This window comes from Melopsittacus undulatus, chromosome 3, assembly GCF_012275295.1.
Source record: "Melopsittacus undulatus isolate bMelUnd1 chromosome 3, bMelUnd1.mat.Z, whole genome shotgun sequence".
NCBI lineage: Eukaryota > Metazoa > Chordata > Aves > Psittaciformes > Psittaculidae > Melopsittacus > Melopsittacus undulatus.
The window spans coordinates 1,795,724-1,816,578 of NC_047529.1; the positions used below are offsets into that span (position 1 = coordinate 1,795,724).

Genomic DNA, 20,855 nt, shown 5'->3' on the forward strand with positions numbered 1-20,855 from the left:
TCTTCCATTCTGCTCCTCTGATTGGCATCCTCTTTGCTCTGCCTGTGTGGTTCAGAAGTGGGGTGCCCATGGGAGGTGCAGTCTCACAGTGTGGGAGCTCCAGGAGCAATGCTCCCACACTACAGGACCGCTTGCTCACTTATGGGGCTGTTCCAGGCAGTCCAGGGCAATTGTAAGCTCTACTGTGTGTTATGTAGGAGTTGGGCTTCCCTTCAGCAAAGGGCTAACTTCTGAACTGGGACTGGTTTAACTGGCAAAGAATTTCTATGATAAGAAGTAAAACAAGCTTGTGTGGAGACTATATTTATGTTACTAATACAAAAGGCAAAGATACATTTGCATCTGCATTCTACTAACTGCTAATACATATCCTATGTTTGCAGTTTCCATTTAATTTGATTTGCATGACTACATAAACTGAAAACTCTTGTAATATACCTGGTGATGGAAGACCCTTTGAAGCAGGTTGAATGCTTAGGGAACAAAAAGCAGCATTGGCATGTTTGTCTACTTTTCTGGTTGCTTAACATACTGTCTTGTCGCATTCTCCACAAGTCAGAGCCTGCTCCCCAGTGTGTTACTATGCATCATCTGTAATCATATGCTCTGATAAAGGGGGGAAGTTAAAGAAGGTTGAGAACCTGGATCTTCCCTCTTGAAATATTACCCTTTTGATGCTTTATTCCTTTAAAACAACATGAGCTGACTTAAACAGGCTTTCAAAGTAGCCTCACAAGTGTTGAGTACAGACCTTCGTACCACAAACTGGATTATCAGACACATGGTTACAAAGTTTGCTCATGCATTTTTACATGCACGCTTCTGTGGGTGCAGTGTAAAGCTTTGGATGTGACTCTGCTTTGTATTCATGTGTAGGAGGGAACTGTTCAAAACCTATCTGGGAAAACACATCTCTGGGGTGGAGAAAACAACATTGGGCTTATTCCAGCATCTGAGAATGAGCAGCATCCTTTGGGATATTCCCTTTTACTTTCTCAACAGCACCATGTCAAGTTAATGCATCCTAAGTGTATCTGGCAGCATGCTGGTTTCATCACAGTTGTCCCCAAGGCTTGAACACATTGTGAGTGGTATTTGTGCAGTCCCTGCCAACCTCCTGACCTCAGTGTCAAGCTTGCATCTCCTATGGGTCAGCACAAAGCTGACCCAAAGGTCTGTTCCCTTTTGGGTGTGTGGGATTGAGGGATGCCAACACTGTCCGAGGGCACAACGTGTCACCAGCGTTTCTCTCTCTGAACTTGAGTGCTCTCTGCCCTGAGGTTGGGGTGAAATATACAACTACTTTTGAGGGTTGTGGTCCAGGATGGGTTGAAAAGGTGTTGGTTTCTGCAGGGGAAGGATCTGCCTGTTGCATTTCACCTCCAGCCCTTTTTACCTATATGGAAAAAGTTCTCCATATACTGTTGGTGGAATATTTCTACTTATCCAGTGAACACAGCTTCAAAAACAGCTTCAAAACACGTCAGAGATTATGGAAAGAATAAAAATAACCCAGATGGGGAAGGCTCTTCCCCTCAAGCATGATCCCAAACCCTGAGAGAAGCCTAAGGAAAGAGAGGGACCTTCCAGAACATGTTGAGGTTGGGTTGATTCTGATGCCTTGGTAGTACATGGCAAGAATTCTCCTGCAGTCTCATTACCTGAGGTGATCAAAACCTTTTTAGCTCAAAGACAGAAAGTTAGGTTTTGCCTAAAGCAGGTTACAGTGTGTACCTTGCAGCTGGGTACCTACCCAGTACATTGGGCAGTTGATGCTAAGGGAACCTCCAGACAGCACTGTGCCCAGTGTGTTGCCCTCTGTGCAACAGGCCCAGCCCATTTGCAACAGTTGTGTAGATTAACAGCTTTCCATGATGCTTAGAACGATAAACTTGTTAAAAAATAAGGGCCTTCAGATCTCCTTCAGGAGTGATTACCCTCCTCACTAATCTGCTTGTTCCACATGTGGGGACTGAACTGGAATGACATGTAAAGGTAATGTCTTAACTTCCCCTACAAAACATGACTGCACCACCATGTGCTTTGCAACACCACTGGGGTTTTGGGTTGTTTTAAAGAGGGCATCAGCACACGTGTGAAATCATCAATATTTGTGCCCATGCTGAGGCTTTTTCAGTGCTACCCCCTTAAAAACAACTTGGATTACAATTGATGTTTCCCTCTAGTTTTGTGTCAGCTTTGCTTTGACCCACTGTATTAGAGCAGGGTGTTTTCTTCTTGAATGCTGTTCTCTTTGGTTGTCTCGTGTTATCCACAAAATATGATGGGAAAGTAACACCAGGAAAAGGTGTCTGTTTAACTCCTATCTATGTTGGGATGGGAAAATCCACTGGTTTAAAATTCACAAGGTCTTTTAATCCCCTCTTACAGCTCATTTTGCAGCAGTTTTAGGGCACTCCATCAGCACTGCATGGAGAAATGTGCTTTGAAAAGCTGCTTTTGCATTTTCACAAATAAATAGTGTGTATATATATATATATATATGTATATGTATTGAAATCCTGGGGGGTTTGTTCTGCTGTGCAAACAAGCCTACAGTAGTGGGTCCTCTTACCTCTCTTTGCACCTTGCTTTCTCTTCCTGGGAGCTGTCCTGCTCAGTTTTGTGTAGCATCTAAATCTGTTCCCTCTCCAGGTAGCTGCCATCTAAATTCACACCTTAGTTTCCCTGTTGGACTGTCTTCAGCTTCTTCTGTACCCATTTCTGCTGATCCCAGCCCATCACCTTCTCTGTGTCCATCTGTCCCTGCTCCAAGCCTCACTGTTACTTTCATGCAGTGCTGTCTCTGAAGATCCCATTCTGCTTCCCATTGGCCTCAGAACAGGATATTTGTGTTCTTGCCAGTTTATTACTGATGCAGGCAGTGTCTCTCATCAGAGAGCAGTTATGCCATGTGTTCTAAAAGCATGAGCTGGTTATCCCTGTCCCATAGAGTTTATCATAACAATTTTGGTCTGCTTCCTCTCCTTTATTTTCTGTCTAAACATATCCGACTTTTTTACCTCCCCTTACCTTGTCCCTGTTTCCTAAGATCACATCTCTTTTCTCCCTCAAGCTGCTCCACTCCTCCATACCCTCATTCCTTCTCCCTCCATTATCCAGCTCTCGCTATGTGTTATTCTCTGTCCTGATGCTGCCTCTTCACCCTACCCATGATTTAGGCTCCTCTTCCTACTCATGATTCTTGGTCATTTCAGATCACCTTCTGCTTAGGTGTGAGGGAATGAATTGTCTCTTTCACCCTTCTCTATGAAGACAGTGGGTGAGGTTTGTCAGTGTAAATCTGGAGTCATTCACTGATCCCTGCATACTTGTGTAAGCATATTGTCAAGATAATCATTAGTAACAGTAGTTTTATTTGCTGTATTCACAGTATCTAAAGAACTGAAAGCCCTTTTAATGTCTGACTATGTCTTACCTTTCCTGGAACTCATTCACCCCATAATGTAATATAAGCACATTTCTTTTAAATGACTGGAAAGAAACCGTTAATGCTTGTATTATGTTTTAACTTGCTTTCCTTTGGAGGCAGGGAATTGTCAAGTAAGTACTAACAGAGAAAGCAGATTGCTGTCCATGTACAATGCAGATTGCATAGGTCAAAAGGGGGAAATACATGGCATTTGCTACAGTGCTAGTTTCTTGTCTTGACACTGCCATCTTCTGTATCGAAATGAAGTAGATGCAGTCCCAGACTTGTTAAAAATGAAATTACTTCTTAAAATGTTAAACATTGGGGGTTGCTTTACATCTGTTTTATTAACATAATAAGGCAGTGAATGCATACGTGTGTATATATATGTGATACGTATATATGACTGCACACAACATGATGTGTACTGCGAAAAGGTATACAGCAAAGTATATGTGTGTGTGTATGTTTCCAAATGAAATCTCATGCTTACAGTAGTGATGATCAAGCATGTAACAGTGTAATGTCCTCTTATTTTCATAACGAATCTTGCCTTGCTCTTGTTATAAACTTTAACTGATGTTAAATCTTGGGGGTTAAGGAATGTAAAGAACTGTACAAACTGTTTTAAAGTTCCACTAAAACAGAAAAAAAAGAGCAGGGAGCATACAAGAAAATGATGTATTACTTTCATAAGCAAGGCCCTGGTAAATCTGGGCTGCAATGAAACCATGATTTACTTTGTAAGAGCCTTAAGTTTTGTAAGAGTTTCCTCCCCCCTTCTCTGGTGGCTGCGCTGCTATTCAGTCCAGTTGCCACCACCACTTATGTAATGTGATTTGATTGACCACTTGCAGAGAAAATAAAGGTACTTGTTTCCCTCTGAACAAAAAAGTACAAGCTGTCCCCATGAGCGAGTTGGCCTCCCAAGGAACAATGAGGAGGCGAAATCACAGACCCAACTAGGAGAGAAAACAAGCATCCATTGTGTGACGTTCTCAACCGTGCTTAGGAGGCTGTTAAGTTCCTACCAATTCCCATCCTTGTCAGGAACCTGCAAATAGACACATGGAATCACATTCTCCTGCAGTATAAAGTGTGCAGGAAGCATGGATGTAGCTTCCTTTTTGCCTCCATCCCATAGGATCTTTAGTTCAGAGCATACCCAGGGATGGTGTTTCTGAATGTGTGGACTGGTGCCCTCTTTGATTTCTGTTTTAGTTCTTGCTGGCATGCTTGAACAGCATGGTTTGTGCCACACAGGAATGACTGATGGACTCTGAAAGTGCTTGTGCATGAGTAAAGTGGTCAGAAGTACACCTAAACTGTATTAAGTTTCTTACTTGGCTTTATTTGCTGCTTACAAGGGGATCAAGGTAACTCTTTCACTCTTTTAATGTCACAAGATCACCTGCTAATGTACTTTGCTAGTACTTTGTTTGTTTGCTTGAGAAGTGGGTTAGTTTGTGCACCTCCAGCTTTGTTCTGTTCTATTGAGAGCTCAGTATTGAAGCTGTGTAGCAGTAAGTGCTTTAAATGTGCGTTTTGTCACTTGTTGCCTTTAATGCATTCCATAAAAGAATACAAATCCAACAAAAGCAGCTCCCTTTAAGTAAAAGGAATTTCATTCTTCTGCAATTCCTTTGTGCAAAAATGAGAATTAATGGGAGTAAAAGCCTAAGGACAAGAACAAAGTCATTTTCACAGCATTTATAATGGAGATTGTGTTCACATCTTATGAGAATCTTAAACTTTGGAAATGCTTTCCAAATTGGAATAGTTATTAAATAAATTGAGGGCTTTTCACTTATAGAGCCCCACTGTTGTTTAACCCTGTCCCCAGAACCTGCAGTTGGGGTTTAAAGGCATGTTGTGAGGTGGGGTTTGTGTTATTAACAGCAGCCATCAAGTGATGTTTGGGAGAAGCATTTAACCATAATATCTGGTTTTATTCTCTTCCCATCATCACTTCTACCCAAGACCTTTTCTAAGTGAAATATGATCAGGATAAAGGATGTGGGCCAGGTTTCTGTGGGCTAATGTCTCAGGTAATCCAGTGCAACTGTTAGGGCTCTGTTCTGCTAGGGACAGGGTTAGAATTAGCCCTCATGAACGTGTTACATGAATTAGCCCTCATGAACTTCTGTTAACAGAAAGGGAGAATCATTATGCTCAAATTAACACAGTGCTCATCTACAGTGGAGCAGGCCTTTGATTTTGTAAGGTCATGAACTTCCAGAGGCTGAGCTCCTGCTTCTCCTCTTGGGTCTGTGCCTCTTTCTTCCTCAGAAGGATCAATGGCAGCAGCACAGGTTGTCAGTCTTTAAAGACCATTTGCACAGATCAGATTTTGTCTCAGTGTTCCACATTTGCCTTTTTGGCTACTTGTAGCAACTGTAATTATACAAAAGTGCTTTGCTGGCCTCAGTCCCTGTTAACTTCACACGGATGAATAACTTGTACAGTTCAAAATCTAATCATTTCATCTTTAATATGATCTTGGAGAAGGTGTTCATAAAGTCATGTCAAGGGTTCATGATGGGGTTTCTCAGAAGCAGCAAGGTTGGGGAACGGTCAAATGCCAGCTGTGGAAGATCTTTTAGCTCATTTCTGAAAGCAATAATTTACTATCTTTTAGTATTAAAGGAATTCCCCATTCACCCACAAAATCTGTTATTTCAGCTCTTCCATCAACATGCACATGATTGTATTCAGTTTGCTGGTCAGCTCTAAAAAACCCTAGGCATTAAGCTGATAGAGTCACAGTTGACCATTTCTTGTTGCCATACCAAACACATGCTGTGGTTTTGGAGGTTCCATTTTGCTTTCACACGTATTGATTGTCCTATTTTGTACCTGTTCTGTTTCAGGCCACCAGTTAGCAGAGCTGCTCCTCAACCCGAGAAACTGCAGAAGAACAATATCAACAAGAAAAAGAAGCTGGTTGAGGTCAGGCTTTATACTGTTTGCTTTAGAAGTACTGGGGAAAATTCAGCTCTGTTCGGAGGGCAGCTGAAGTCATGGATAGGTAGAAGAGAATGAGATTTCTAGGCAGTGCTTTCAAACACCAGGAGATGTGGCAGACAGCAACATCTGTCAGGAAGAGCCTCAGATTCAGGGTGTTAAAGCTTGCATGCAATAGAAAGCTCTCCAAACCCACCATCTGTCTCTCTGTTTGAAGGCAGGTAGACCCAGAGTGTATGTGCATCCACAGCAGAGCCTGTACTCACTACATAATGCCATGGGAAATACAGTCAGAAGCTGCATGTTCACACATGACAAATCACATGGAGGACTTTGCATAATGAAGTATTCTTGTTCACTTTGGAACGCACCTTTTCCCCCAGACAGCCTATGTGCTCTATGTGGGCCCTTTACAACCCTTGCTTGGGCTGCCACTATCATTTGGATTGTGCCAAGTAAGCTGTGGTTGTGTCTGGGACAGGTTCATTAACTCTTGTCTTCTGGGCTACAAAAGCAACTTTAACAACTACCCATTAACCACCATTGTTTTTGTGGAGGAAGTTTCCTCAGCAGTTGCTTATTGTATGCTGAAATTACACCTCTGATTAATGGGTTAATTGTAGTTACTTATAGCCTTTGCTTCTTAGAAGGACTTTAAGGTCAGAATTTGGTCTATTAGAACTTAGTCATTTGAAAGCATGATTTTTGAAGACTCTTCAAGTAGAATTAAAGACACTCGCAAAGATCTGATGTCCTATATAGATATCAAACCGTGATGGGAAGATTAATAGATTTGGATCTGTTTTATAAGTTGCATATAGTTTGAAGGGAAATTTGCAGCAGCCAGATGAATTATTAAAGAAATAGTAATATAAATGCAGTGCCTTAGATGACCGTTACAGCATTGTATATAGTCTGTGAGAATGTCATGCCCCAGTAAATGGGTAAAAGAGCAAGGTTAACTGATGAACTATAGTTTAATTATATCACCTCTACAAGGTATTTGTAGCTCATGTGATTACTTTAGAACTGTGCTTATTTGAGGCAAACTCTGTGATCTCTTGTTCTTTCTTTCATTTCACTCTTCCTCTTTGTTTTACTTGAGCAGGAGCTGGCTTTAGACCATGTTTTTGGATACAGAGGATTCGACTGTCGCAACAACCTCCATTACCTGAATGATGGTGCTGATATTATTTTCCACACAGCTGCAGCAGGCATAGTCCAGAATCTTTCTACCGGTAATTCAACTTGGAACAACACTTTGAGATGAAAAATGCTTTACAAGTCAAATGTTTCTGGTTGAAAACTGCTGCCTTCAGAAGGAGCAGGGGCAGAGGCAGAGGTGACCTTCAGGGCCCCTGGTCCTAGCATGCCCTCTGACCCACAGAAGCTCAGTCCCATCTTCTCTATTTGGGCCCTTGCCCATGGGAGGACAGTGCAAAGCTCAGACTTCACGGGGCTTTGCTCTCCACTTTACTTTGATTTACTGGGGAACTGGGACCCTGCACTTGCCAGTTTGGCTTTTCCTTGCAGCTACAGGTTGCTACAGAATGATTCTTGTGCTGATTTCTTGTTCCCTGAACATAGCTACTTTACCAGATATTGGTTATATATATATATATATATATATATATGTATATATACCTGTGTTAATGGTTATGTTCATAGTGCATTTGCTAATGTTGCCTGGGAGAGAGAGCAGAGCAGCTGCTGAGGTAGTTCCATCCCCATCCATCCCTGGAAAGCACAGCACAAGTGTAGCAACAGGCCAAGTATTCTTTGCTTCAGTGGTGGCTTTTCCTCCAATACTATTGTGACTAAAACCATGTTTGAATTGTATTAGGTAGTCAGAGTTTCTACCTGGAGCATACTGATGACATCCTCTGCCTAACTGTGAACCAGCACCCAAAGTATAAAAACATTGTGGCTACCAGCCAGATCGGTAGGTGACTCTCCATATAGTAATGTTGTACTCACAAATCATCAGGGGCACTGATTTATTTTGGGCTTTTCTGTGTTGGAGTTTTAGCAGGACATGGCAGTTCTATTGTCCTCAGTCTTTTTCTTTGATTTTCCTATGATTTCCATTTCCTCTGTGGTTGTGGGTGACTGGATTTTAGAGTTGATTGTAGCATAATCATATTTCAGAAAGCAAACCTTGATAAACTGCACTAAATCATCTGATTTATAGAATTCCCATTCCTTCCTGTATCCAAGGCAGTGTTTAGCAGTAAAATGCTTAGCAGTGACAATAAAACAATCAAGATTTCCTATGCAGCAGTACAGAAGCTATACAGAAAAGGAAGGAAAAAGAGTGGAATCTCAACAGAAGTTATGGCACATGTAAGGGGCCAGTTGTGAGACCCTATGTATTTATATGTTTAGTATTTACACAGTCTTCTTACATTCCCTAGTGCCTTTTGCAGGTGTAAACGTAGCATGGGGAATGCAGGATATTCATCCCAAGCCTTCCAAAGGATCTGTTGCCTTTCACTTAAACCTGCTTAATATAATTAACTGCATGAAAAAGAACAGTGTCATTTGAATTCAACTCATCACAGAAGGAGCCCTGAGTCTGTAACTTCTGTAGTGAGTAACTCCACAGAGGGCAGGAAAATGGCACCTTGACAAAGCAGCTTTGCCACCTGCAGCCAGGGCTGTCACTTCAATCTGGATGTTGAGTGAACACAAAAGTCTGTGTCTTGTAAGAGCTTCTGTTCCAAATACTGGGTTAAAAACTGACTTTTTAGCCCGTCAGTAAGAGCCCATGAAATCAGCGCTTCTGACTGTGGTTGAGGTTCTGTATGACCACAGATTCATCCCACTTGGAAATGTGATAGTTTGTAAAAGCTGCATGTCTTTAAAACTCCAAGTACTAAATATTGTTGCGATATTTGTGTATAGACACCAATATACCCAAAGAAGTTCAACAATATTCCTGCTTATTTGCTTTGTTGGTTTAATCCATATCCATTTTCAAACTTTTAATTTTGTTTTTCCTTCTGGTGCTGATGCACTTCAGCATTAGAAACATGACTTACTTCACCTATTGTTTTCCCTTGGTGCTTCCTCATTTGCCATTGCTCTCACAATGCAGGTGATATGACAGAATTCCCAGGTAAGGCTGATGTGTTTGTGGGTTTTAGTCCAGCAGAGTTCTGTTAAAGTCTCATGTTTCCTCGTTGTATCTGTGTGAACCGCGGATACAAATGAAACATCCAGTTTCTTTTGCATGAGGCTCTTCATGAGTGTTATGTTGTTCTCTCAGAACGTGTCTTACTTCATGAAATCCAATGATTCCCTCTGTGTTTTGCAAGCTATTATGGTTATTTTTGGTTTGGGTAGTGTTAACCTTATAAAAACCCCCCCCCAAGCTTCCAAGTGTCTGTTTAGGTTAAATGTTCTTGAAATATGCCTCTTTTGCACTGAAGCTTTCCAAATGCTGAATTAATTCTCTTTGAACACATCTTTTTGCATGTAGGTACCACTCCCACCATTCATATATGGGATGCTATGAGTAAGCAAACGATTTCAATGCTGCGTTGCTTCCATACCAAAGGGGTCAACTATGTTAACTTCAGTGCAACTGGCAAACTTCTGGTTTCTGTGGGAGTTGATCCAGAGCACACCATCACAGTGTGGAGGTGGCAAGAAGGTAACTGCAAGAATCATCTTCCTTTGGCCTGACAGAACTGTGTGTAGTTGTTTGCTTTTCCTTTCAAGTCTTTGGAATAGATGGGTATTCCAGAGAACAGATTACTCTGAGTATCACAGCTCCTTAAGTCATAAAACCAGTTAAAGGAGATGGCAAAGTGATAGAACAGGAAAATCAGTTTTAGATTTCTACTGTAAATAAAAGTAAGTTAAGGAAATAATGTTGTTTAATATAAAATTCCATTAAATTAAGGAAATTATTTTCTTCTTCCTAAAATACTTACACTTGAAATTCTATGCTGCAGATAAGCCTTGGGGATTCCAAAAAGGAACTAGCATCTTTGGAAATGGGGAAGATGAGAGGGAAAGTGTCCCAGCTGTGCCCCTGTGCATTTCACCAGAGGGCAACTCATTGATGATATCATAGAATCATAGAATAGTTTGGGTTGGAAAGGACCTTAAGATCATCCAGTTCCAACCCCCCTGCCATGGGCAGGGACACCTCACACTAAACCATGGCACCCAAGGCTTCATCCAACCTGGTCTTGAACACTGTCAGGGATGGAGCATATTCAACATTTCTGTGGTGTTATTTCACTGATGAAGGTGACAAATCGTGCTGTGAAGTACCAAATCTGAGCTTCCTAAAACTATCACATCCAGGGACCTTATGGGTTGATGCACCACGTGGGGATTTGCTTAGCTTTCAGCATCTAGGACACAGTTCTCTAAGTCCAGTCCCAGGTCAATTGATGTTATAAAATCATCTCAGAGCCTAACTTTGCAGGTCAATTTAACTTTATCTTTATCCTTTAATTAAAACAGGGGCTAAAGTTGCCAGCAGGGGAGGACACCTGGAGAGGATATTCGTGGTGGAGTTCCGCCCAGACTCAGACACTCAGTTTGTGTCCGTTGGGGTAAAGCACATGAAGTTCTGGACGTTAGCTGGCAGTGCTTTGCTCTATAAGAAAGGAGTCATTGGTTCCATGGAAGATGCCAAAATGCAAACCATGCTTTCTGTGGCCTTCGGAGCAGTGAGTTCAAGTGACTTTTGTCATACATGGTTATTAAAACTGCAAGTGTCAGTTTGCTTTGTTGAGATCTAGTGCAGCACACACAATGCAAGACCATCGAGCTCTTGCTTCTTAGTTAAACTTTGCATTTCAAACCTGGACACCTTTGCATCCTCAGGAGCAGGGTCTGGTTTCTCTGTCAGTGAATGGGTTTTATTAATGGCTGTGCTCACCTGCAGCATCAGCTGCCTTGGCTTTTCTGTCTTTACTTTGCAAGTTATTTAGTGCTTCATTAGCTAACTTAGAAGAATGTGATGTTATTCTGTGGGTAGGCTCTGCTGCCTTTTCTTCTGCTACCAGTATTTGGTACAACATACACCAGTGATCCCACTAATAGCACCAGTATATTCTGCTCTCCAGTATAGTCATTAGGGAACCTTGCACTGTGCTTTAGATTTCATCGTTAGTGAGACCAGGACATATTAACAGGCAAAAAGCAGCTTTACCATGAGCCTAACTAAGGTCTGAAATAGCTTTTGCTTTACCCAGAAACCCTACAGAAATTACCTTTGCACAGGCTGGGCATAAATTACACAAATCACCAATTCCCCCTTACTCCTATTTACCCACCCTGTGAATGTGTGAAATGCAGGACTATAGAATTAGCCTCCCAAATCCTCATCTTTATGCCCAAACAAGTGACTGTGTTGTCAAAAAATGCTTAATACCAGACATTTATTTCTCTTCAGTGGAATTATTCCAGTACAAAATAGGAGTAATGTAATGGACACTGAAGACCCCAAAAGTGATTTTAAATAAGAAGCAGAATGTAATGTCAGAACAAACAAATTGCTTGTCTGTACTTTCAAAACCAGCAGATGAACTCGATCAGAATATGTCCAGGATACTTTTTTCTTCCTCAAGTATGTGTGATTGAATCCCACTGGCTTCCCTTTGTGAGGAATTATGCCATTGCTGTGGTGCATAAAGCAGGTATCAGGTTGAGCTGGTTCTGCAGTTAAGTTTATACACTTCATTTTCAACATCTGGAAGATCCTGCTTGCCAGTCACCTGTACTGGGATTCTCCCTGACACATACTCCAAGAAGAAAGCAGCATCACTTAGAATTCAGCAGTGGTAACCTGCTGTCCATCTCACTAGTGAGGCTATGGCACAGCATATGCACAGCAAAAGAAGCACATGTATCTGAAAGACTGAGATAGATGCATGAGATGAATGTGTTCCACACACATGATTTGTAACATCCCAATGAAGCACCCTTAGAGTGCAGTCATTAAACTCATTCTCTCGTGCAGATGGTTTTAATTCCTACATTGTATAGTTGACTTTTCTCAGGAAATTCAATAGCTTAAAGAGTCTTAAACGAAGCTGAACAAAACTGCTCAGGTATTTATTATATCAGAGATTGTTGCTTTTTGTTGCAGAATAACCTTACATTTACTGGTGCCATAAATGGAGATGTCTACGTGTGGAAGGACCATTTTCTGGTCAGGCTTGTGGCAAAAGCTCACACAGGGCCAGTGTTCACAATGTACACGACCCTTCGAGACGGACTCATTGTTACAGGAGGGAAGGAGAGACCGTAAGATACAAACCCTTCCTACAGTGCACAGCTTTTCTCTCTCTTGTTTTTAATTCATCCAACACCCTAGGCATGCACAATGCTGCCCAGAGATAATGGCATCTCTACTGTGGCAGCTTCTATCTAAACTCGATGTAATGTGCACAGGTATCGTAGTTATTAAAGGACTAATAAGTAGGATACTCAAGGGACACAGTAATGCATATTATGTGCAAAGGATGTACTGAAGCTCAAACTAGCAATTGATAGGAACACCTGCATAAGTTCCTACCAGACTGGTAGAAGTGGCTTTTCCTTAATTTTTTTATTCTGGCAAATTACAGACAATGTCTCCCAATGGAGGTGCTGAGGAGTAAATTCTTTCATTTACTTGTAGTAACGAGAGGTTGGAGGCTAAGTGATAAGAGAACAATTTGGGTTTTACAAAGTAGATATTGTTCAGAACATGAAGTGTGATGGCATTTACATTATTTACTTTCCATTACACAATAGTGAGGTGTCTTTATAGTCATAGAATCATAGAATGGTTTGTGTTGGAAGGGACCTTAAAGCTCCTCCAGCTCCAACCCCTGCCACGGGCAGGGACCCCTTCCACTGGAGCAGCTGCTCCAAGCCCCTGTGTCCAACCTGGCCTTGAGCACTGCCAGGGATGGGGCAGCCACAGCTTCTCTGGGCACCCTGTGCCAGCGCCTCAGCACCCTCCCAGGGAACAGCTTCTGCCTTATCTCCAACCTGAACTTCCCCTGTTTCAGTCTGAACCCATCACCCCTTGTCCTATCACTGCAGTCCCTGATGTAGAGCCCCTCTCCTCATCCTTGCAGCCCCCTCCAGACACTGGAAGCTGCTCTGAGGTTTCCCCACATCTTCCCTTCTCCAGGCTGAACAGCCCTGATTTTCTCAGCCTGTCTTTGCATGGGAGGTCCTCCAGCCCCTTAGATACAGTAGAAGGTGATTCAATGTATGTCTTCTTTTTTAATCAGAAAAATACGGGTGAGATTTACATATGGGCTTTGTGCAGAGGGAGATGTGGGTAACACAGCACCCTTCTTTTCAGCACTAAAGAAGGGGGAGCTGTGAAGCTGTGGGACCAGGAGATGAAGCGGTGCCGAGCGTTCCAGCTTGAGACCGGCCAGCTCATCGAGTGCGTGCGCTCCGTCTGCAGGGGCAAGGTGAGTGAGCAGCTCCCTGCATGTTATTCGTGGTGGAGGCTGTTGGGAGACACAGGGGGAAGGGTTTTGTGGCATTATGTGAGGAGGCTTTGTGCCTACCCAGGTATGTGTCCTTACGTGTCTTCCTGAGCTCAGGAAGGGCTTTAAGCTGCATGAGGATCATGCTTCTGGCACTTGGGGCCTGTCTTTCCTCTATAGTCATCAAGGAAGCATATGGACATGTTTCACCAGGGCAGGACCCGTGTCCCACCTTTCTAATGACAAAAGGAACTTAGGTGCCCACTTTAACAGCTGTGCTTCCTGTGAAACATGGGCACAGCTTAGGTGCTTCACTTGGACAGCGAGGATCCTAGCTTCGTTTTTAGCTAAAGTCACAAATAGAACACATTGATGCTGAGAATTACTGGTTGACTTTAAGTTTTGGTGAAGTGGCAAATAGAGATAACTGAGTAATTTACATGCTAAAGTCACTTTTGTACACATTTAAATAGCACTTGTAAATGGTGTGAAAGGAGTGTGTGATGATGCAGGAGTGTTATTTTATATGGCGGATATCTGTCCAGCCTAAAAACACATGAAATGGTCTCTGACTTCATAAATCAAGTCTCAGGAATTTGACATGCTCTTTGGTAACACCACCACTGAGGAATGTTCTATGTTTCTAATCAAGTAGCCATTGACCAGTTTCAAACTGTATCTGTTGATGCTTTTTCCATGTATTTACAGTTTAGACGATGACAGAGTGGCTAGAGTAGATGCAAGGTGCCCATCAGCAGTCTAACTGAGCCTAAACCCAGTTGTTATTGCCCAACATTATGTTACCTTAAAGGTATGAGAATCACTCTTTGCCAGTTTGTATGTAAACACTCTGCTCTGAATTAAAACCCTTAATAGCAAGGTGCAAACCCACCACAGCACTCACCAGTAACACCAGAACATGATAGCAGATACCAAGATGTGAAAGTGTCCGTGGTTTAACCTCCTGCTTTTAAGATGCTGCATGAACAAGCAGTATAAATCAGGATGAGTTATCACATGTATTTCTGCAGTACATTGGCATTCACTGCTATGGATCTATTGTCTCTTACACAGATAACCTATGTCTTATTCTTCTTATCACCTACAAACAGGGGAAGATTTTAGTGGGAACAAAAGATGGAGAAATCCTTGAAGTAGGAGAAAAAAATGCTGCTTCAAACTTGCTGATTGACTGTCACATGGAAGGGGAAATCTGGGGCTTAGCAACTCACCCCTCAAAAGACATATTTATCTCTGCCAGTAATGATGGAACAGCAAGAATCTGGGACCTGTCTGACAAAGTGAGTATTGCTGAATATAAAGTATGTGATAAAATATGATCATTTCATACAACCGTGTGGATTTCCAGGTGTATGTATGCACCTTTGCACAGCCACATAAAGAGAGCAACGTGTTTCTCCTGGTTTGGTATGGTTCTTTTTATTCCCTGCTGTGTGGCCATGTGGAAGGGTGAGTCCTTGCTGAGGTAGCATTGCTGCTCGTTCCAACTGCAGTCTGCAGAGAAACACAGCAGAGAATCCCAGAACCCCAGACTGGTTTGTGTTGGAAGGGACCTTAAAGCTCCTCCAGCTCCAACCCCTGCCACGGGCAGGGACACCTTCCACTGGAGCAGCTGCTTCAGGCCCCTGTGTCCAACCTGGCCTTGAGCACTGCCAGGGATGGGGCAGCCACAGCTCTATGGGCACAAGTTTAAACGCCCTCATGCTGATGGAGTGTCTTTTGTCGTGCATGGCCTATTTTGATCTGAAAGCACAGGCTGGCATGGATTAAGGAAAGGTTTTAATTCCATGCCTAGAGACCGGCTGACACAGATTGTGCTGTCACTAATACACAGACCCTGACACTAAGCCTGCCTTGCTGGCCACATGGCTCCCTCCTCCTTAGAGACTTTCTTTAGAATCACTCACATCCTTCCAGTCCTTCCAGTAGCTGAAGGATGCTGGGGAGCAACTCTTCATCAGGGACTGTAGTGACAGGACAAGGGGTGATGGGTTCAGACTGAAACAGGGGAGATTTAGGTTGGATATAAAGAAGCTGTTCCCTGTGAGGGTGCTGAGGCACTGGCACAGGGTGCCCAGAGAAGCTGTGGCTGCCCCATCCCTGGCAGTGCTCAAAGCCAGGTTGGATGCTGTAGTCTAGTCCAGGATATTTATTTTGCCAAGTCAGGTTTTATACCAACAATCAGTTTTTAAAATAACAAATAAATAGAACATTTTTAAAAACTAATAAAAAGGTTTGTGTCTGTGGGAACCTACACAAACCTGTTCAAAGTGCAGTTACCTGAGCCAACAGGGATCATTTTTAATTGATACAGTTTGTGAACCTCAAGGCCAGGTTGGACAGAGCCTTGGGTGCCATGGTTTAGTGTGAGATGTCCCTGCCCATGGCAGGGGGTTGGAACTGGATGATCTTAAGCTCCTTTCCAACCCTGACTATTCTATGATTCTATTATAGACAGTCAGATAGGAGGAAAAAGCAGGAGTGTTCCAGGCTGATTTCCCACAGCAAATCAAATGGAGCCCCTGCCCTGATCAGCACTTGCAGAAGCTGCCAAATCACTTTCACACAAACTGGGAAATTGATTTTTCTGCCTTTTCTGATAACTGGTGTCCCTTCTGGTGTAAAACACCAAGTCCCCTGCAACAAGACACAAACCCAAGCTCCCATCTGAGTTCCATCTCTCCGCTGTGACATATGCCTGGTGGGATGTGATTTCTGCTGTGACATTGCAGGTTTATATATAGAGGAAACTCCATTTGGTTTTAATCAGAGGCTTTCACCCCCTGTGTTCAGAAGCTTCCCCAGGAGCTCTCCCAGGGCAGGTTTGAGCCTCTTGTGTTCACACAGAAACTGCTGAACAAGGTGAACCTGGGTCACCCCGCACGCTGTGCCGCATACAGCCCCGATGGGGACATGGTGGCCATCGGCATGAAGAATGGAGAGTTCGTGGTTCTGCTTGTGAACAGCCTCAAGGTCTGGGGCAAGAAGCGCGACAGGAAATCTGCCATCCAGGATATCAGGTAGGGCAGAGCTGCAGATGGAGTTCTCTAATGCACAAGACTCAAGAAAAGGGCCACTGAGATCCAAGCTGATGGCCGGATGCTTTGTAACTCCATGTTCCTTGTGTGACAGCATGGAGTGGAGTTACTGGCCAGCTAGTGGCTTGGTATATACCTAAACCTTGTATTTACATATGTGTAAAGTTTATGTGTCTCATATCTGGCGTATTCCTGTGATTAATCCAGTTATATCCACTTGGATGTCACCAGGAATAACTGGGAATAGGGGAATGAACATCACAGACCATTTTAAATTGTAATTCCTGTTGCTTTCTCCCAGAGGAGCAGAGTTACTCTGCACATCATGCCATGTGCTTTATGCATTAACATCAGTGAACTACAAACAGTATCCTCCATCCTACTTATCTTTTGAGCATCAAGGTTTAGTTTGGATTCAGTCTTGCTACTTACAGAAGGTTTTTGTTGTTTTCCAGTAGGAGAAATCTGCTCTCTTGTGTTAACATGAGAAGCCAAAGAAAATCTTTTACAGAAACAGTAAATTCTATCCCCATTCTGTGTTTTATCATCCAGGATCAGCCCCGATAACAAGTTTTTGGCAGTGGGTTCCCAAGAACATACTGTGGATTTCTATGATCTCACTCAAGGTACGACCTTGAACCGAATAGGCTACTGCAAAGACATCGCAAGCTTTGTCATACAGATGGACTTCTCTGCAGACAGCAGGTACATCCAGGTACGTCTTGTTTGGCTGTATTTAGTGTGGCTTCCCTGCTACCAGACACAATAACAATACAGAGGTGAGAAAGGGCAAAGGGAAGCTTCCCAAAGTTGCTCTGAACTTCAAGGTGCCTCTAAGTCTCCCAAGGTAGGGCAGATAACTTGGGTTGGCTTTAGAAGGTTCATAGGGCTCTATAGTCCTCTTTCTAAACACTCAGGTCTTCCCCATTAGTTATATCAGTTATAGAATAGTTAGGGTTGGAAAGGACCTTAGGATCATCCAGTTCCAACCCCTGCCGTGGCCACGGACACCTCACACTAAACCATGGCACCCAAGGCTTCATCCAGCCTGGCCTTGAACACTGCCAGGGATGGAGCATTCACATCTGTAACAGTTATTACTTCATACTGCATATAATGAATTATAGCTAATTAGGGAAAAGGAAATCTCACCTGTTAAGACTATTACTGCTGGAAAGGATACAAATGTAGACAATGATGTCTTTAGGGTTAAAGTCACAGCTCTTTCCTTCCCTGCTCTCAGGTATCAACGGGTGCCTATAAGCGCCAAGTGCACGAGGTGCCGCTAGGGAAGCAGATAACAGATCCTGCTTTAATAGAGAAGATCACGTGGGCCACATGGACAAGGTAAAGCACTAAGAGCAGTGTTCTGCCTGGCTGGGGCAGGTCTAGTGCAGAACTAAGGTCAGGTTGTGTTTAGCAGAGCTTGACATGTCCCTGGGGCTTGGCACAGCTGCCAGAGCACAGAGAGCTCTGTCTTCCACAGTCACCTTTAGAGCTGCTTGGTGTCTGTAGTGTTATTGTAACTGTTCCTGCAGTCATGCTGAGGGCTGTCAGACACCCACAGGGGCTCGTTGGGGCTCTTGCAGCCCTTCAAGCTTTGCTTTCACTGGCACAGTGGTGTAGGTGCTGCCTTATCCCACATCAACAAACACAAGCAGCATGGGAAGCATGGAAACAGGAGCTGCCTATGAAGGAATGAGTTGTGGGTATCATTAAAATACATTCACTGCCATAGGTTTATGTGGGCTCCTCCCAACATGATTACAAAACTGTAATCATGTGCAAAGTGGAAGAGGCCAAAGGCAGATCTGAGATGGGAGCAGGGGGTAATAGAAGTGGTTTGAGGAGAATCCTCCTCTTCCTCCCACTGCTCTGCTACCAAGCATAAGGATCTGTCCCAAATTCCTTGGTTCTAAGGACTCCTGACAGACTGTGGGAGAGGGACAGACACATCTGACAGTAACTGTGCAGGAAATGGAATGATTATAAAGGAGCTCAATCTAAGAACAGGTATTTTAGGCAGTGTTCCACACCCAAACACACATCCCCTCATCCAGTAACTTATAGCTAAGAGAACATCACTGTCAAAAATCCCTGTGGGAGGCTCCCTGAGTGTCCTTGAGGAAAGAGGGGACTGTGGCTGCTTGTATAGAATGATGAGAGAGGTTCACAGGAGCTAAACCTCAGGATTTATGGATAGAGGCTTTAGATTAAGAGGTGATCTTGTGAGTCACACAAAGATGTATTCAAGTGATGTTCTCCAGGATGAGATCACATTCAGGAAAAGACTATTCTAAAAGGCAGCAATTATTTATCCCTGGGCTGTGTTGCCTCCCCATGCTGTGCAATAGAGCAGCAGCAAATGAGCCTTATGGTCTAATGGTCTTTTCTTAACTTGCTTTTGGAACAGCATTCTTGGAGACGAAGTCATTGGGATTTGGCCACGAAACGCAGATAAAGCAGATGTCAACTGTGCGTGTGTGACCCATGCTGGCCTGAACATAGTCACAGGAGACGACTTTGGGCTGGTGAAACTGTTTGATTTCCCATGCACAGAAAAATTTGTAAGTGGCTGTTTCACTCTGATCTGATCAGTTTGATCTTCCTCATCCTCAGCCTCCTTGCTCTGTGATTTTAAGGCCTCCAAAAGTGGGGCCAGCTCCAAGCAGCAATGGCTGCAGGTGATGGAGGCGCCAGGGAGGGAGGAGCACACAGCACTGAGCCCCGAGCTGGGCTTACTGTGGGCTCAGAACACTGGTGCTGCTGGGGTTTGGGGTCAGTCACCCTGGTGCCAGCTGCTGTACCAACCTCAACGTGTCCTTCCCCACAGGCCAAGCACAAGAGGTATTTCGGGCACTCTGCTCATGTCACCAACATCCGCTTCTCCCACGACGACAAGTATGTGATCAGTACAGGAGGAGACGACTGCAGGTGAGGGCTGATGTGCTCTGCAGAGATGAGCCAAGGTGTTGTGTGTACCCATCAGCACCAAACCCACAGCAGGGCACTGAACACCCCCCTCGGCCCATCAATGACTCTGGGATCAATGTATTTCATGGGCACTTGCACTCAAATCCTGCCACCTTGGCACCATTCATAGGTTGATCTCTACTGCATAAAACATCCCACATTTGGGTTCCTGTGTTTAGCAGCATCTGCTTGTAGCTCCCTGGTTTGCCTCCTCCCTATGGGCAGAGCAGAGCAGACATGGTCTGCACTGGCCAGCACCCAGCTCTGAGGCTTTGGGCACCAAGAGGTAGCAGAAGGAGCCCTGGCTGCTGGCACAGGACCCACACGTGTGCCTGGAGAACATTGAGACCACTCAAAGACAGCTGCTGGGGGTGTCACTCACACCAAAATAACTGAATAGCTCCTGCCCAGCAAAGGGTAGGACAGGAATTCCGGCCAAACACAGGGATGGACGGATTTAGAAAGACATTTCAAACAGCAGGAGCTGCAGAAGGTGCCCCAAGTCTGAGCTGAGCTTTCCTTTCTCCTTCAGAGAAAAGGCCAGTAAATGCACACACACAGACACAGACACACGTGGGATTGCAGCCGGTTCCTTCCCCTTCACTCTCACTCCCCACATGTTCTATTGGAGCTCCCAGTGCTGCTCAGAGGACACAGCTGCCGAGCAGAAGGGAGCAGAAAGGTGAGGAATGAAAACAGGATGTGTTAAACACAACCCATGAGAGACCTTCAAACAGCACAAAGCAGAGCTAGAAACAGTCCTGGGTTTACAGGAAAGTGCTTTTCCTCACTGCAAACCAAGCAGGTGGGAAATGAAGACACAAATCCCGACAGGAGCAGGTACCAGAGAGCTGCGTTCAAGCCTCAGGTTGTTATAACTGCTTCCACCAGCCAGGGGCTGCAGGATGGACTTTGCTGCTTTCCAGAAGCAGAGCCCTAAACGCTGATGGACGGTTGCTGACACCAGGC

The 20,855-nt window shown here is 43.9% G+C and overlaps 1 protein-coding gene across 1 annotated transcript in view; it reads left to right on the plus strand.

The window, feature by feature from the left end:
* EML6 (EMAP like 6) overlaps positions 1-20,855 on the plus strand; it is a 117,725-nt gene that overhangs the window by 96,173 nt on the left and 697 nt on the right. The window contains 16 exon segments of the mRNA XM_013127742.3: positions 3,550-3,564; positions 4,801-4,809; positions 6,304-6,382; positions 7,506-7,635; positions 8,241-8,339; positions 9,495-9,515; positions 9,879-10,052; positions 10,877-11,085; positions 12,510-12,667; positions 13,722-13,836; positions 14,967-15,155; positions 16,723-16,895; positions 17,466-17,628; positions 18,157-18,260; positions 19,327-19,480; positions 19,747-19,847. Of these exon segments, the coding sequence (XP_012983196.2) occupies positions 3,550-3,564; positions 4,801-4,809; positions 6,304-6,382; positions 7,506-7,635; positions 8,241-8,339; positions 9,495-9,515; positions 9,879-10,052; positions 10,877-11,085; positions 12,510-12,667; positions 13,722-13,836; positions 14,967-15,155; positions 16,723-16,895; positions 17,466-17,628; positions 18,157-18,260; positions 19,327-19,480; positions 19,747-19,847 (1,893 nt within the window).